This window comes from Myxine glutinosa, chromosome 7 (genome assembly GCF_964187855.1).
Source record: "Myxine glutinosa chromosome 7, kmMyxGlut1.1, whole genome shotgun sequence".
NCBI lineage: Eukaryota > Metazoa > Chordata > Myxini > Myxiniformes > Myxinidae > Myxine > Myxine glutinosa.
Window position 1 is genome coordinate 121,274,612 of NC_136267.1, and position 18,775 is coordinate 121,293,386.

The 18,775-nt window shown below is 46.0% G+C and overlaps 1 protein-coding gene across 1 annotated transcript; it reads left to right on the top strand.

Moving 5' to 3' along the window:
• Nucleotides 1–527: 527 nt before the first annotated feature.
• On the top strand, nt 528–16,743 carry LOC144892998 (KRR1 small subunit processome component homolog; the record flags this gene model as incomplete). The annotated part of the gene is given in 8 exon segments (XM_078782206.1): nt 528–662; nt 2,437–2,562; nt 4,643–4,726; nt 5,611–5,667; nt 5,981–6,157; nt 6,286–6,363; nt 6,457–6,547; nt 15,878–16,743. Coding segments are annotated over 8 exon segments (897 nt in total), but the record flags the coding sequence as incomplete, so codon positions are not given.
• Nucleotides 16,744–18,775: the final 2,032 nt, after the last annotated feature.

The following is an 18,775-nucleotide window of genomic DNA, read 5'->3' on the forward strand; positions in this document are numbered from 1 at the left end:
CCCCCTTCCCTCCAGTCTCCCCCTTCCCTCCAGTCTCCCCCTTCCCTCCAGTCTCCCCTTTCCCTCCAGTCTCCCCCTTCCCTCCAGTCTCCCCCTTCCCTCCAGTCTCCCCCTTCCCTCCAGTCTTCCCCTTCCCTCCAGTCTCCCCCTTCCCTCCAGTCTCCCCCTTCCCTCCAGTCTCCCCCTTCCCTCCAGTCTCCCCCTTCCTTCCAGTCTCCCCCTTCCTTCCAGTCTCCCCCTTCCTTCCAGTCTCCCCCTTCCTTCCAGTCTCCCCCTTCCTTCCAGTCTCCCCCTTCCCTCCAGTCTCCCCCTTCCCTCCAGTCACCCATTCCCTCCAGTCACCCATTCCCTCCAGTCACCCCCTTCCCTCCAGTCACCCCCAACCCCCTGATGCTGTGGAGGAGTGTTTGTCACATAACAGAAAACTGACTGGATATCCTATCTTGGAAAATCGTAGTGAATTATAAAGGAGGTTCCGACTGTTGTTGCAAGTAGTCAGTTGTAGTTGCTTGCTGTCGGTCATTCAGTGTGTGAAGGCGGAGCTGGACCGCATTGAAGGCAGTATGACTGTATCGACCACGCGGAAAACCTACGACCCTTACATTATCATCAAGGCGCGAGACCTCATTAAACTACTGGCAAGGAGCATTCCCTTCGAACAGGTATGGTATTAATTTTAAAAAACCCCACCTTTCAGAGGCCATTTTTCCCCGCAAAGCGGGGGTTGGCCTTTTTCGGGGACCGTGGTTGTTGTTGTTTTTTGGTCCTCTTTTTGAAGCAATGAATAAAAACCACCGTTTAGAGGCCATTTGCGGGGGTTGGCCTTTTCGGGGACCGTGGTTGTTGTTGTTTTTTGGTCCCCTTTTAGAAGCAATGTTTTACGGCCGGATGCCTTTCCTGCCGCCAACCCTGTTTGTCGCCTTTTATGACGCACAGGGAATTACCAGTGAACTGGTACTCAATTAGCCGACCTCGGAAGGATGACAGGCTGAGTCAACCCCGCTGGCGTTAATTCAGCGATCGACCGGGATTCGAACCCAGGATCCTTGGATCCTAAGCCGGCACCCTAGCCGCTAGCCCAACACCAGGGTTTTGAAGCAATGAATGAAGTAACTTAATCAAAGTGATTGTATTGGTAGAAAAAAGTGACAAAATGAGCCCTTGAAAGGTTCTGTCTTCTACCGACTCCTCTCTGGCCTTGCTCCCCCAGCTCTCTCTGTGCTCTGTCCCCCAAATATTCCTTCAGGTCGCACAAGATCTGCCTGCAACCCTCTTATGGTTAAACTGCCAAAGTCTAGGCTCTCTGCTCACCTTCACTCTTTCATTCCCCTTTTCTCCCGCCTCTGGAACAAACTCCCCCACTCCATTCAATCCCACTCCTCCCTCCAGGTCTTTAAAACAGCTGTTCACCACCATCTCTTATCTTCCCCCATCGAAAACCTTGATCTTTTCTACCCCCGGTAATTCACCCCAGAGTCCTTGCAGCGTTCATATGTTTTATTCCTCTCCCACTTCCCCCCAAGTCCTCCCGATGTCCCTGCTCTCAAATGTTGTGTTTGTGTCCTTCCCCCTCTCTCCCCATCTTGTCTGCCGCTCCCCTTGTTTTTTTGTGTTTTGTGTGTCGGTTTGTCTTTTTTGTGATTATTGTTAGCTCTTTCACGAGCCTCGATCTTGTATACAAAAAAAAACAAAACAAACAAAAAAACAAACAAAAAAAAACAAAAAAAAAACAAAAAACGGGGGCTATCCCCCATCCAGAGCCAAATTTAATGACGTGTACCAAAGTTACTCTTTCAAGGTCAGTACACCTTTTGGCAGGTGAATGTGATTCAATATGGGAACCTGAGCTTTTATCACGTTGGATAGCCCAGTTTACTTCTCAGTGGCTCATTTGATTTCGTTCTTGTCACGTACACACGTTGTCATATTTGGGTTGTTAATTTGGCACCACCAACCTTCAGGATCGTTGGTGTAACGATAAAGGATGAACCGTGTATTGCTCAGATCATTGCATTTGCTCTACGTTGTCCTCAGTTTTGTTCATTTTACTTCAGTTGCTGATAAACTTTATTGACGAATCTACACTCTCGCACAAATCTTTAGACTCATTTCCCTCGCGTGTTCATCAGTTCACCAAGATTTCCTCTTGCAAGACAGAATGCCCTTTTATTTAGAGCTGAATGTCAACATGCCCAGAATAATTGACTGACAAGCTGTTACATGTGTCAGTCATTTACTCTTTATAAATAAATAAATAAGGCTTCATCAGCAAAGTGAATGATTGAAGCAAGAGAATGAAAATGCAATTTTCCCCAGAAGTTTATCTCATGCAGCCTGTGATGTTCACTTGTGTACAAAGCACAAGATGTACAACAGGCCCAATACATTAGCTAACCTGGACACATGCCTGCATTTGTTGTGGCTGCTGTGGCAAAGGCCGTACGGATTCTTGAAGATGATGTGGCTTGTGATATCATCAAGATTGGAGGCCTCTTGGGAAAACGTGAGCGCTTTGTGAACCGTCGCCAGCGCCTGGTTGGACCGAAAGGCTCCACACTTAAGGTCAGTGTACTTTACTCCATTCACACACACAGGAGGGTTGGTGCGGACACTGACCTGACGGTGGTTTTCTTGCCCTCGGTAACGCTAAACTATGCCTTAGTAGGGCCGAGGCCATGTGAATCCGGCCTGACTGAGTGTATTCCACTTGAGGGGGCGGGGGGGGGGGGGGCATCCATGGCATTAAGGTCGAACATTGTTGCATTATTTTTGCTTCTTTGAGAAGACAGATTTGTACATTTATGGTGAAAGGTAACTTATTGGCATGGTGAAGAGGCCAAAGCCAAGAATATGGACATGTATGCAACTGGAGCCATTCGTGAAAAACGAGAAAATTTACACTGAAATTGCTGGATAGTTGGGGTTTGGGAAGGTGAATGCATGGTTGTGCTGGGATAATATAGCGATGTATGAAATAAATTTGTGCTAAACGTGGATTAATTCTCCAAAAAGCACAAAAACAAACGTATTTAGACATTGTAGGATATTGACGTTGGTGCAGTGCAAATTATTAATTTTGTCTTTCAACTTGAGGTGTGAGTTTGTGTTGTTGTTATAGATTTGTCCGCTCCCACATGTCCATCACACTTGGCATTGGCTAGGTATGAAAATGCTGGGCGCACACCACATGGAGGTAGTGAGGGGAGATAGGGAGAGATTGAGAGAGAGGGAGAGATTGAGAGAGAGAGGGGAGAGATTGTGAGGGGGAGAGATTGAGAGGGGGAGAGATTGAGAGATTGAGAGGGGGAGAGATTGAGAGGGGGAGAGATTGAGAGGGGGAGAGATTGAGAGGGGGAGAGATTGAGAGGGGGAGAGATTGAGAGGGGGAGAGATTGAGAGGGGGAGAGATTGAGAGGGGGAGAGATTGAGAGGGGGAGAGATTGAGAGGGGGAGAGATTGAGAGGGGGAGAGATTGAGAGGGGGAGAGATTGAGACGGGGAGAGATTGAGGGGGGGAGAGATTGAGACGGGGAGAGATTGAGGGGGGGAGAGATTGAGAGGGGGAGAGGTGGGGAGATTGAGAGGGGAAGAGGTGGGGAGATTGAGAGGGGGAGAGGTGGGGAGATTGAGAGGGGGAGAGGTGGGGAGATTGAGAGGGGGAGAGATTGAGAGGGCGAGAGATTGAGAGGTGGAGAGATTGAGAGGGGGAGAGATTGAGATGGGGAGAGATTGAGAGGGGGAGAGATTGAGATGGGGAGAGATTGAGAGGGGGAGAGATTGAGAGGGCGAGAGATTGAGAGGTGGGGAGATTGAGATGGGGAGAGATTGAGATGGGGAGAGATTGAGAGGGCGAGAGATTGAGAGGGGGAGAGATTGAGAGGGGGAGAGATTGAGAGGGGGAGAGATTGAGGGGGGGAGAGATTGAGAGGGGGAGAGATTGAGAGGGGGAGAGATTGAGAGGGGGAGAGATTGAGAGGGGGAGAGATTGAGAGGGCGAGAGATTGAGAGGGCGAGAGATTGAGAGGGCGAGAGATTGAGAGGGCGAGAGATTGAGAGGGCGAGAGATTGAGAGGGCGAGAGATTGAGAGGGCGAGAGATTGAGAGGGCGAGAGATTGAGAGGGCGAGAGATTGAGAGGGCGAGAGATTGAGAGGGCGAGAGATTGAGAGGGCGAGAGATTGAGAGGGCGAGAGATTGAGAGGGGGGGCGATTGAGAGGGGGGGAGATTGAGAGGGCGAGAGATTGATAGAGATTGTGAGATTGAAGCAGAAAGAGGCAGAGAGAGACATACAGAAACACAGATGAGGGGGAGAGACATACAGAAACACAGATGCCCTTTGGGATGGAACTACTTTTAGGTGTGAACGAGGTATTATATGGGGTCAGAGAGGAACAATGATTATGGTAATACATTGATGGGAGCTGGCTGTTTGGTCGAGTGGTCAAATACTTTTCTTTCTCCACCGGCAAATGTGGGTTAGATTCCCACCTAGCAAGCGTGGCGTATGCTCAAACACCCCTCAATGCAGTTGATTGAAGCCCTCGTCTTGTAGTGACCTGCAATTGGCTGGTGTACAGTAAGATAGAGGGAAAGAGCATCAAGACTATGGAATTTTGACAAGAACCATCATGTTTCTTTTCCAGGCATTGGAGCTGCTTACAAAATGCTACATCTTGGTGCAGGGAAACACGGTGTCTGCACTCGGGCCCCATTCTGGCCTTCAAGAGGTTTGTCGACGGATTTCCCCCTCATATTCCTCAGTTTTTTGTCCCCCGTCGCACCGCGGAGCGAAAGTGGGACTATGGTTTTCCCGTCCGTGCGTATGTGCGTGCGTGCGTAAGCGAAGGACCACATTCGAATTTGGTGTGTGGGTGCAACCCACGTCAAAATCCAAGATGGCCGCCACCATATATATGTCTGAACCTTGTGAGTGAAATATCTTGAAAAATAAACGAACTACTAACTTCTAATCTGGTGTGTGGGTGTATCTACGCATAAGGGAGAACGCTATTGACAATTGGGTCGCCACGTCAAAATCCAAGATGGCCGCCTTGCGTCTTCCACTGTCAACTCAGATCACTTCACCGACGGGGGACCGAGGCGTAACGCTTGTTTCCTCCAGCCCCTCTCCCATCCCCCTCTTCTGTCTGTGCAATTTATTTGAACTTTTAATACTGGCTTCCACCAGGTGATGTTGTACGATCTGTATTTACGTAGAGATAACTGGGTATTCTCCCCACCAGCCCCAGGACTATGAACTTTTATGCCTTCACAAATGAAGGCCCGGAGGCATTATGCTTTTGGGTTGTCCCTCTGACAATCTGTGTCCGTCCGTCGTTTGTTTTTGTTACGACGATAACTTGTGAGCGATTGAAGGGATTCACATCAAATTCTATTTTCTAGTTTATACCCCCTAAACACACACTTTTTGAACTATATAAAGTGTTATTAACCAAATGTTCTGTCCTTGTTATTGACCTGCCTTCTCATCCATATTGCAAAGCTGCTTTTTGGTTTACGTGTGCACGTGTCGTACTCTTGCTTACACCTGTGCAGCAATTCTGCACTTACCAAAATACCCTCTTGTATTGATTTTATTTTATCTCTGAAGGTACGAAAGGTGGTTTTGGACACAATGAAAAATATACATCCCATTTACAACATCAAGGTGAGCGGCATGGTCCTTATGCAATTTCATTTGTGTCGTTTTTTGATTTTGCTTTCCTTCTTTGATCTGCAAGTCAAAGCTCATTGAACTGTTAGAATGAGTTTTGCAAAGAGGTGATTGTTGGAAGCTGAGAAATGCATCATTAGCCAGATTGTTCATAATTGTGATTGTGAAAGGTTTTTATTATTTTTACTTTTTTTTCTACATCTTAATTTCTCTGCTTATTGCTGTTTTACCCATCATGTGCACGTGCCTTCGGAATTTAAAAAAAAAAGTTTATCATATTGATTCGTTCAAGTTGCGTGGCGCGCAGTCGTTGATGATCAAGCAGGAACTCGCCCGTAACCCAGAGCTCCGCAATGAGGACTGGGATCGGTTCCTGCCCAAGTTCAAGCATAAGAACCTGACACGGCAGAAGAAGATTGTGAAGAAGACGAAGAAGCCCAAGAAGGAATACACTCCGTTCCCTCCTCCACAGCTGGAGAGAAAGGTGTGCCAAACGGCCTTGCAATTTACTCTCCAAATCGTGGTTTAAATGGATTGAAAAGTGTTCTTTTTAAGTTTTGGTTTCTATACGTTAGATTGTTGCTCAACAAAGAACCTATTTGTGTGTTCCAGGTGGATAAGCAGCTTGCTTCTGGGGAATACTTCTTGGATCAACGGCAGAGATGGAGGAAAGTGATGCAGGAGAGAAGGGTATGCTGACCTGGACGCAAACGTTTGTGTAGTTGCATTGCTTGATCTTTGTACCCCGCAATCCAATGGCTGAAAATTTGCTGCTGTGCACAGGAACGACAAGCAGAAATGTGTGTGAAACGAGAAGAGGAGAGAAATAAACTTTTCATTCCTCCTGTGGAGAAACCCAAAAAGGCTGTGAAAGGTGAGGCCTCCGTTGTGATTGCATTTTATCTTTGTAAAACGACATTTGGGGTGCGTATTATCCACGAGAACAAAGTGAAAGCTGTATTTTTTCAGCTTTATCGCACAGACATAAGACCGACATTTGTTACTGGGTGCAGTCATCTTAAAAAATGCTGTGCATTGTGGGATACCTCATACAACATTTAACGCATCTTTTTTGTTCTGAATAACAACTATTTTGATTGAAGAATTAAAATTGTTCGGTTATAACACATTACTTTGCTTTTAAAACCTTTTATCGAAACTTTAAAAAAATGTACATCACCATAGCAACAAAATAAGCTTGAGGATTAACATGTGAATTACAGTACAATAGACTGCTTTGGAATTACTATAGGCAATGGCTCGTTGGAAGTGGAGAGTTATAGACTTCAGAGTTACTAACGAGCTCTTATTGTGCTAATCTGATAAATGTCACATATCACTCAATAACAGTTGTTTGGTACATTCAATATGCCACATTATTAATCATATTGTGTTTTGTACAAGTTCGAAGTCATCCATTATACTGAATTAAACACGATCTAAAATGGCTCCCTCCATAGATTGGCAAAACACTGATTTTACTAAATTTCCATTCCTGTGTTCGAGTTAATTTTTGTGGTGCAGGTTTTACATTTAAACGGGTATTTTCCTGAAAATAATATCTGAAAAGTGCCCTGCATATCAAGGGAGGCGAAAAGCGCCCCTCCCTTTATATGGGACAGTTTCTCTGTATGCAACTTTAACATAGGGACTGAAAATACGTTTCTCGGCTTCTACTGGACAAAATCGGCTGCAAATCTCAGAAGAAAATGCTTCGTACGTCGAGGTAATATGTTCGAAATTTCAGCAACGTCTTTTTCCGCATTCTTGAATTTTATGACGAAAACCCTCAAATCCATGTTGGTGTCTGTCTGTCAGTCCGTCCACCCACCCACCCACCCAAAATGTGTTGGCTCTCATATCTCAAAGGCTATACATTGAAACTAGCTGAAACTTGGAATACACATCGGACAAAAAGTCTAATCAATGGCTTTCAAAACAAATTCCACCTAAGTGCCATTGTTTTTGCTTAAAATTAAATATATACATATCTTCCAATATACATGAAAAGTTTTTGTTTGTTTGTTTGTTTGTCTGCACACGCTAATCTCCTGAACGGTGAAAGATAGGAGGAAACCTCTGAAACAAAAAATGTCGGGACGGGCCCCGGGAAGGTTATCGGCGAGGTGGCAAGGCCGGTGGAGGCCGCCTCGGCCGGGCTGGGCCCATTTCGCAATTAAAAGCTGAGCTGAATTATAGTAGTCAATCTTCTACGGCCGTGAGTAAAAGCTGAATTCTGGTAGTAAATTCATTCAAAAACAACCCGGGCAACGCCGGGTGCATTCGGTTTTCTTTTTGTTTTTTTTGTATACAGGATCGAGGCTCGTGAAAGAGCAAACATTTATCGCACAAAAAATCAAACAGACACACAAAGTATATAATAAGGGGAGCGGTAGACAAGATGGTGGAGAGAAGGGGAAGCACACAAACACAACATTTGAGAGCAGGGACATCGGGAGATATGTGGGAGGGAGAGGGCTTGTGGGGAGGAGGTGTGGGAAGGGGGGGGAGGGGTGGGAGAAGTATAAAACACAAGCACACTGCAAGGACTTCCAGAAAGGAAGGTGGTATTTGAAAAAAGTGAATCTGGGGTGAAATTAGCAGGGGTATTGAAGATCTAGGTTTTGGATGGGGGGAGATAAGAGATGGTGGTGAACAGTTGTTTTAAAGACCAGGAGGGAGGAGTGGGATTGAAGAGAGTGAGGGAGTTTGTTCCAGAGGTGGGAGAAAAGAGGAATGAAGGAGTGAAGGTGAGCAGAGAGTCTTTATTTTGGCAGTTTAACCATAAGAGGGTTGCAGGCAGATCTTGTGTGACCTGCAGGAATATTTGGGGGACAGAACCCAGAGAGAGCTGGGGGAGCAAGGCTGTAGGAGTCAGTAGAAGACAGAAAGACCACCAACCTGCCTGCGGTGAGTAAGTGAAAGGCCCTCGGAGTTAGCTTCATCACGGGAGATTCCAATGATTCTGAAAGCTTTGGTTTGAACAACGTGAAGCTGATCTAGGTGTGAGGCAGGAGCACCGGCCCAGAGGGGAGAACAGTATTCCATTGAGCTGTGGATGAAAGCCTTGTATGTGGTGAGGAGCTCAGGTGTGCCAAGGAAGGACTTCGCACGATGGAGGATGCCCAGTTGGCGACTGGCTTTGGAGGCCAGATTTGAAATGTGGTTTTCCCAGGAAAGATCATGGCAGATAGTGAGACCCAAAAGCTTGAGTGACAGAACTTCAAGGAGAGGATTGTTGAGAAAGTAGATGGGAGGGTTGTCCAGTTGGTCTTTTCAGAGAGACATAGTCAGAGTGTGAGATTTGTCAGGATTGAAAGACATGTTCCACTTGTTTGACCAGTCTGTGATTTTGTCCAGGTCTGCAGAGAGTGAGGAGGCTGCAGACTGCCGATCTGAGGGATGAGGAATGGAGCGGCAGAGAGTGGAGTCATCAGCAAAGAGATAGAGAGGATTTTCAAGAGAGTCAGAGAGATCATTGATGAAGACCAGAAAAAGCACAGGGCCCAGAACACTGCCTTGGCGAACTCCAGCCTGAACAGGAAAGGGAGATGAGAGAAACCCATTCAGGGCCACACGTTGACTACGACTAGAGAGGAAGTCCGCAAGCCATTCGTGGAGATTTCCATGGATACCATAGGAGGAGAGTTTGGTGAGCAGAGCGGGGTGCCAGACGGTATCGAAGGCACGTGATATGTCAAGGGAGACAGCTCTAATTTCCTGTATGGCATTGAGGACCTCCATCCATTGTTGAGCAGCAGAAGCAGCATGTCCAGAGTGGAGTGACCTGGTCTGAAACCAAATTGATGATCAGAGATAAAGCCATTTGAGAAGAGGAAAGATTTGATATGTGAAGCAATGATGGATTCCATGACTTTGCTGATAATTGGGAGAAGGCTGGTTGGTCTGTCGTTGCAAGGATCTGTTTTTGCACCTTTTTGTGTCAAGCGGTGATGTTGGCTGATTTCCAAGCTGATGGCAGATGACCTTGAGCAAAAGAAAGGGTGAAGAGAACAGAGAGGGGGAATGAAAGAGCGGCAGAGCAGGATTTTAGGTCCCGTGGGCTGATGCCGTCAGGTCCAGTTGCAGCATCAGTCGAGGGATTTTTTCTTTTGTTTTTTTTTGTTTTTGTTTTTGTATACAAGATCGAGGCTCGTGAAAGAGCGAACATTAATCACACAGAAAGAGAAACCGACACATAAAACATATTACATGGGGAGCGGTAGACAAGATGGGGAGAGAGGGGGAAGGACACAAACACAACATTTGAGAGCAGGGACATCGAGAGATCTGTGGGAGGGAGAGGGCTTTGGGGGGGGGAGGCATGGGAAGGGGGGTGGGTGGTGGGAGAGGTATAAAACATATGGACACTGCCAGGACTTCCAGGAAAGAAATTGGAATTTCAAACAAGGTGGATCTGGGGTGAATTAGCGGGGGTAGAAAAGATCAAGGTTTTCGATGGGGGAAGATAAGAGATGGTGGTGAACAGCTGTTTTAAAGACCTGGAGGGAGGAGTGGGATTGAAGGGAGTGTGGGAGTTTGTTCCAGAGGCGGGAGAAAAGAGGAATGAAAGAGTGAAGGTGAGCAGAGAGCCGAGGTTTCGGCAGTTTAACCATCAGAGGGTTGCTGGCAGATCTTGTGCGACCTGTAGGAATATTTGGGGGACAAAGCACAGAGAGAGCTGGGGGAGCAAGGCCGCAGAGGAGTCGGTAGAAGACAGAAAGACCACCTACCTGCCTGCGGTGTGAGTGAAAGGCCCTCGGAGATGGCTTCATCGCGGGAGATTCCAATGATTCTGAAAGCTTTGGTTTCAACAGCGTGAAGCCGATAGTCAGGTTCACTATGTTTTTTCGTTCAAAATCATGGTAGATTAGCAAACCTGTACATTTTTGGAAACGTTATTACGTGGAAAATCTGAAAATCAATGTTTACATTTGCCAATTCCGACCAATTCGATTCGACCAATTCGACCAATCGACCAATTTCATTCGACCAATCGATTCGATCGACCATTCGACCAATTCGATTTGCCAATCAATTTGACCGACCTTTGCTTGTGTGGAACGGACTGTGAAAACGATGCGGACTATATTGTCGGATACGACACACAGGACAGTGATGACGAACTCTAAATGGCATATTCTGTAATCGTGTATGTTTGATGCCATTGACTGCCTGTGTATATTTTGTCATTGATTGCCTGGGTAGATGTGAAGTTATACTGACTGCATGTGTATATATGATTTTGCTGACTGCCTGTGTTTGTTTGGTGATATGAATTATTGTGACACATTTTGATGTTATTAACTGCCTGTACAAAATGATAACATGTATTTGATTATGCAACTTATCGCGAAAATAAAAACTATTTTGCAATTCAAAACCTTTGATTCGTGTCTTACCATTCCCCATAGCACTAATTTGATACTTTCATTGGATTCCTTGTCCCTGAAAATATAGGTTTAGTATATTTTAAAAAGTTTTTAGGGTAATTAGAGGCAGAAATAGAACAAAATATGTATTTTACAGTGGCCATTTTGAAAATCCAAAATGGCCGCCATACAGGTATCTCCAAATGTAAACATTGATTTTTAGTTTCCTTATGCTATAACCTTTCCAAAAATGTATAGGTTTGCTAATCTACCATGATTTTGAACGAAATATAATTTATTGACATAGTGAACCTGACTACGAGCTAGGTGTGAGGCAGGAGCACTGGCCCATAGGGGAGAACAGTATTCCATTGAGCTGCGGATGAAAGCCTTGTTTGTGGGGAGGAGCTCAGGTGTGCCTCAGAAGGACTTCGCACGACGGAGGATGCCCAGTCGGCGACTGGCTTTGGAGGCCAGCTTGGAAATGTGGTTTTCCCAAGAAAGATCATGGCAGATAGTGAGACCCAAAAGCTTGAGCGACAGAACTTCTTGGATAGGATTGTTGAGAAAGTAGATGGGAGGGTTGTCCAGTCGATCTTTTCGGAGAGACATAGTAAGAGTGTGAGGTTTTGTCAGGATGGAAAGACATGTTCCACTTGTTTGACCAGTCTGATTTTGTCTAGGTCTTCAGAGAGTGAGGAGGCTGCAGACTGCCGATCTGAAGGGAAGAGGAATGGAGCGGCAGAGAGTAGAGTCATCAGCAAAGAGATAGAGAGGATTTTCCAGAGAGTCGGAGAGATCATTGATAAAGACCAGAAAAAGCACAGGGCCCAGAACACTGCCTTGGGGAACTCCAGCCTGAACAGGAAGGGGAGATGAGAGAAATCCATTCATGGCCACACGTTGACTACGACCAGAGAGGAAGTCCGCCAGCCATGCGTGGAGATTTCCATGGATACCATAGGAGGAGAGTTTGGTGAGCAGAGCTGGGTGCCAGACCGTATCGAAGGCACGTGATATGTCAAGGGAGACAGCTCTGATTTCCTGTTTGGCATTGAGGAGATCTCCATCCATTGTTGAGACAGCAGAAGCAGCATGTCCAGAGTAGAATGACCTGGTCTGAATCCAAATTGATGATCGGAGATCAAGCCATTGGAGAAGAGGAAGGATTTGATATCCGAAGCAATGATGGATTCCATGAAGGCTTTCCATGAAGGAAGATTCCATGATCTGTTGATCCTTGGAAACAAGTAATGTTTCTTCTAGGCCTTCTTCAGGAAACAAGTAATGGGTGAACAACTTACAGCTGTTCTGCAGCAATGTAAGTAAATTAAGCCTTGAAAGTTGATGCAAACAATTCCTACAGGTGTCCCAACCTCTGCTGATTACTTGATTACAAACCCCCTGTCTGTATAAAAGCAGTATTGGAACAGACTGTTATTACACCCTCTGAAGCATTATTTGGACAATATTGCACTGCAGGAAGTAGTTTATTGCAATCATAATGGTGAGAACAACAACACCAGGAATTTTAAGGCCATTTTTCGTGCTAGAGTGGGGGTTAGCCTTGCGGTCCCCATGACAATCTTCTCCATATTCCCCTATTTTCTGCATCGACCCTTGTTAACCCCCTTGCCCGCATTTCTTCTTCCACCATCTTTAGCCAAGTCTTTCTCGGTCTTCCCCGTCCTCTACTTCCTTCTACATTCATTTCCATCACTCTTCTGAACCAGTCACTTTCATCCTTCCTCAACACATGACCAAACCATCTCAACCTGTTTCTCTTCACAGCATCCATCACAGGCTCTATTCCCATCATCTTTCGCAATTCATCATTTGTCTTCCTCTCTCTCAACAATACGACACACATCCACCAAACCATTCGCATTTCCACCCTTTCCAGCCTTCGTTGCTGCTCTACGTTTATTATCCAAGTCTCGCTCCCATAAATCATGACACTTCTCACACATGCAGCATACACCTTTCCCTTCAGCTTCAACGACACTCCCCTCCTCGTCAGCACGCCACTCAGTTCCGGAACTTCTTCCATGCACATCTCACTCCAGGAACCGTTGCCGAGTCTGATCCACCTTCTCCATTCAGCATGTCTCCGAGGTAGCAAAATGTTTTCACACCTTCCAGCTTCACACCGTCTCCAAGATCGAACTCAACATTTCCTCCATCTGCAGCTCCCTCTGTGCACACCTTCCACTTGAATGTAGCTGCCACACTGGTTAATGACCCTCTCAAACCACTACATTTTTGATGAACTCACTCAGCGCACATTGTACATTGAATTTAGTTCACTCCGACACCCTTCCTGCACACAGCACACGGCCACTTCCCAGTTCTTTCCACCTCACCATATGCTTTACCACTTGCCATCACCTATGGCCTTTCCGATATTCACCTTTAGACCTTTTGTCTCCATATATTCCTTCCACTTGTTCATCTTCTCCTTCAAGTCCATCCATACTTTCTGCAATCAACACCAGATTATCTGCAAACAACAACTCCCATGGTAAACCCTCCTTTACATTCTGAGCCAGCACCTCCATCACAGCTGCAAATAGTAGTGGACTTAGTACCGACCCCTGATGCACTCCGACCTTCATCTCAAACTCACAACTGTTCCCGTCCTTCGTCCTTACAGCTGTGCGCGCTCTTTTGTACATTGCCATCACGCATCTGATCAACCATTCCTCCACTCCTAACTTCCTCAATGCCCGTGTCAATACTTCGCATGGAACCCTATCGAATGCTTTCTCCAGATCAACAAACCCAAGAAACAACTTCTTCCTCTTTTCCATGTACTTCTGCAACTGCCTCACAATAAAGAGCACGTCTGTCGTTCCTCTTCCTGGCATAAATCCAAACTGCATTTCGTCGATCTTCACCTTCTTCCTTATCCTCCTCTCCAACACCCTTTCCAATACCTTCATTCCATGCTCCAATAACTTTATCGCTCGGTACGAGCCACACTCCAGAGGGTCACCTTTCCCCTTGTATAGAGGGACGAGGGACCTCGGTTCCCAATCCACTGGAATGCGGCCTTCTTTCACCACTAGATTACAGATCTCTGTCATTCTCTTCACACCCCATCTTCCTGCTGCCTTCAACATATCTCCCACAACTCCCGTCGGCCCTCCCGCTTTTCTACTCTTCATTGCTTTTATCACTTCCTCAACTTCCTTCTCAGTTATCTTCTCTGCCGGTCCTAAAACTGGGTTACTCTCTATGTTGCCATCCCATTCATTCTCTGTATTCAACAGCATTTCCATATATCTTTCCCATCTTCCTTTAATTCCATCTGGGTCCACAACGATTTGTCCCACTTCATCCTTCAAGCAACTCACCCCCATCACATCACACCTCTATTTCGCTATCTGCTTTGCAATCCTGAATACCGCTCTCTGGCCCTCTTCCGAATCCAAGCGTTCTCCGAACATTTTCCTACATGCCTCCTGCGCCTTTGCTACCTCTTTCTTTGCAGCCTTCTTGGCTGCCCTATAACTTTCATGCTCTGCTTTTTCTGCTGCCGTACCCTTTGCCTTCTGCCACTCCTTGAACTTCTTGCTCTTCTCGTCAATCCTCTTTCCAACTTCATCATCCCACCACCATGCTTCCGAGTGCCTCGGTGGTCCTTTTGTCCATCCACATACCTCACCAACGGCTCCCAACAGACTATCTTTCATTGACATCCAACCACTTTCAAGCTCAACCACATCATCCTCTGCCCTACTCAGCCTCTCTTTTAATGCCTCCCTTACAGTCACCTCTTTCAACCTCCACACCTTCATTCTCGGTTGGTACTTCACCCGCCGAGCTCTCCTCGCACCTTTCACCCTTATGTCGCAGACAACCAAGTGGTGCTGTGAAACAGCCTCCTCCCCCGGGATCACCTTTGTATCCCGGAGGTGCCCCCTATCTCGCCTACGCACCATCAGGTAGTCAACGGTTGTCGTCGACCCACCTGACGTGTATGTAACAAGCTTATTATCCTCTTTCTGGAACTAAGTATTACAAATCAGCTCCATCAGCAAACTCCAAAATCCTTTCACCTTCTCCATTTCTCACACCATATCCGTAACCCCCATGAACTCCCTCAAAACGATCCATACTCCTTCCCACATGTCCATTTAGGTCTCCTCCGACCACAACAACTTCCTCATCTTTCACGTTTTCCATCAGCTTCTATATCGCACACCAGAACTTGTCCTTCTCTTCATCGCTCCGACCAACCTGCGGAGCATATCCCGAGATGACGTTCACCAAGAGCTTTCCAATCATCATTTTCACCATCATCAACCTATCACTCACTCTAGTCACACTCACCACACTGTCTCCAAACTCCTCAGAAAACAGGACACCGACACCATTCACGCCCTCCGGGCACCCTTGCCACACAAACTTGTATTTCTGTCCCTGCCTACCCTTCACCATTCTCACACCACTTCCCTTCCATCTTGTCTCTTGCACACAACATATGTCCACTCTTCTTCTGACCAATACGTCCACCACTTCTCCTGAACTCCCTGTCATTGTCCCTACATTCCATGTCCAAAACCTCAACCTCTTCGGCACTATAGAGCAATAAATAAAAAAATCCAACTTCTTTTCAAAATATATTTTTGCCTAAAACACTCCGTGGCACTCACCGATGAATCTGAAAATTTGATGAAGATCTATTTGGCCATCTCTGAGAACAATAGTGACATACACTCATACAGATAGACAAACATCTCTCTTGTAGTATAGAGCATCGTAAGTTCTTATTTGGTTTTGGAGATGACAGTTTACTTTCCATTCTCATAATGCTGTACCTTTTGCAGTCTCTGTAGATAAGCCAGTCGATGTGGAGAAGCTCAAGGACAAGGTGAAGACTGCTGGGAAGCGAAAGCTCGGAGCGCCCCCACAACAAGAGATCACGCTGAAACTTACGGAGAAAGAGAAAAGGGGAAAGAAAAAGAAATGCCATTGACGCATTAACCTTTCGTCAGAGCTCTTTTTCTTCAATGATGGGTTAACACCTGAGACATCAGATTCTTGCTTCCCACGGCGGGTAGCATACCTCAATCAACGCCCTGTTGATTTCATTCATCTATTGTTCCACGATACAGATCAACAACAGCCTTCACCTCCTGCAAGACTGGTTTTTAAATCTACATCAGGTGTGGAGATTGGTTTGGGAAAGAGCCAACCCACTGCCCTGCATTGGCATTGGAGGATGACTCGGTGACGACCCACTCCCCTGCAGTTTGTTTTTGTGACAAAGCTATGTTGCAAAAGAGAGGCAAACTGGAGTAACGTTGCAGGTCGTACATGTCACTGCCTGTGGCATGACTGCAGTCATTTTTGTATTCTTCTTTGCCAAATTATTGATGCCACCCTTTTATGAGTTAAATCAAAAACATTCAATTGCTTGATTGAAATCCAATAAAGTTTATGGCCTGTACAGTTTAATATCATCAGAGAGTTTCGCTTTTTGCAGAGTTGTGACAGAAACACCTACCAAACCATGGCCTTTACATGGAAAAATGCAAATGGCTGTGGAGTTTTAGGACTTTAATTCATTTACTCTACACTTTGCTGTTTTTAGGAAAAGGCTGTGGTACCCTATTGATCTTGTTATGTTTGTTATTAATCTTCAGCCGGGATTTTACGGGTTTATTCCCATTAAAATCCATTTTATCTGCAACCATTGGTGTTTGATACGAATTTTCCACCAACTGAGGGGCTCCTCCTTTATCTATCTATAATTCCAGTAATCTCTGTGTGTGTATGTGTGTGTGTATGTGTGTATGTGTGTCTGTAACCGCTGTTTCTCGACAACCACGGGTCCGATATACTTGAAACTTGCCAGGTATATTGCTGGGGACCTGAGGATGTGCCTTTTCAAGGTTTCATATTAATCGGACAAGTAGTTACCGAGCTATGGCGATTTAGCCGTTCGCTTTGGCTTTGCGAATGGACCAAACCATTTCATGTAAATAGAGGGGGGGGTTCTGTGGTCGTTGCGAATGGACCAAACCATTTCATGTAAATAGAGGGGGGGGATTGTCACCGTACTCGCAAGCCGTTCGCTTTGGCTTTGCGAATGGACCAAACCATTTCATGCAAATAGAGGGGGGGGGGGGGGATATAATTTTAGATATATATATAGTACGGGCATGCCCTAGTAATTTTTAATGCTAATTATGACGTCGTTGGTCACGTTGTATGGGCACCATCTTGGAAAGCCCGAAAAACAGTGCCCCTCTATATCTCCGAAACTTCTCCATGGAAAAAATTGAAACATGGCTCCTTACTCCACATGGGGAATAACATGTTAATGATATATGTCATAAGCTCCTCCATTATGATGTCATAATTCGATCAATAATATGCTTGATCCGATCATTATAAATGTTGAGTGTCGTCATCGCAAAAATTGTATGGGAGAATTAAATTGATGACATCATCGGTCACAGGGGTCAACAGCCATATTGGATTAAAAATGCAAATCTTCAAAAATCTTCAGAACAGCTTATTAGATCGATGTGAAATGTCACCCATGATGGACTAACCTTGGGGAATATATTGTCATGTCACCAGTGATTAAGACTGCCGGATGACGAATAGCCGAACGTTTTTTTTTTTTTTACTCCCGAGGCAACCTTCCAGATTTTTGGCGGTTATGACGCTCGCGAGATGGAGGCTGTGACATGTTTACCTGAACGCGACGAAAGCAACACGCGTTTAATCCTGAACCCATGTACAAAGAAACACGGCAGTAAATTCAACGAATAATTTTATGACAGTCAAGCAAGGGGTAAAAATGTCGAAATAAATGTTGAGGTAAATTAAACTCTGAAGTGAGGTACCTCCACAATGGACTCAAATACAATCGCACAGGGGAAAATGAAATAAAATAAAACCCCATTCAGCCGGCACTTCGCTTGGCCGCAATTAATTATTTTAGGAGCTTGGCGGCTGTTGAAGCTGGTGTCGCCACTCGCACGGGAAGCGCTCCAAAATGGTGACATCGAACACCGCACGTCGAAGGCACTACAAGCGTGAGGCGAGCAGACTGGACGGCCTCCTTTCTCCTCCACCGTCTGGGCGGCCTTCAGCCACACGTGGCCCTCAGCTTTCTTGTGAGCCAACAATAAGCGAAGCTCCTTTGCAATCGCCACAGCAGAAACCCTCTCCTCACAGCCCGCACAAAATGGCCAAGCCTTCTTGTCCGTGCCAAAAACCAGCGTCTTTCGAAACTTCTCGATGATGTCACACCGACCAATGGTGAAGCTCTTTCCAAATCACCTCATGATCGGCCCACGTCTACTGGGCCAATCGTGACCTTGAGGAGCGTGGCCTGCCGCCTCTTTCTCCACCTCCTGATCACACCATTCCGGGGGCGTGGCCTTTTTCCTTATTAGGCCCATTGGTGGGGGGGCTGGAGCTTGCCCCGACAGGCTCTGCTTGGGTTCTTGCCAGCGTGGTAAATTCTGTTTAAAGGAGGTTTTCTTGGCTGGCTTTGTCAGCAAAATGTAAAGGGAAAGTTACAGAGGGAAAATCACATGCTGTGGAAAACTAACCTTAATCCCTACTGATAATTAGCACAACACCATCCACCCCTCTCCCCTCTCCCCGGTGTGATGTACACCTAAACAACCTTTTGTTACAGTTTCCCTACTTATTACGTTGAGATTTTTCCTACGCGTCCACTTCCCTACGGTATCCTTTCACCT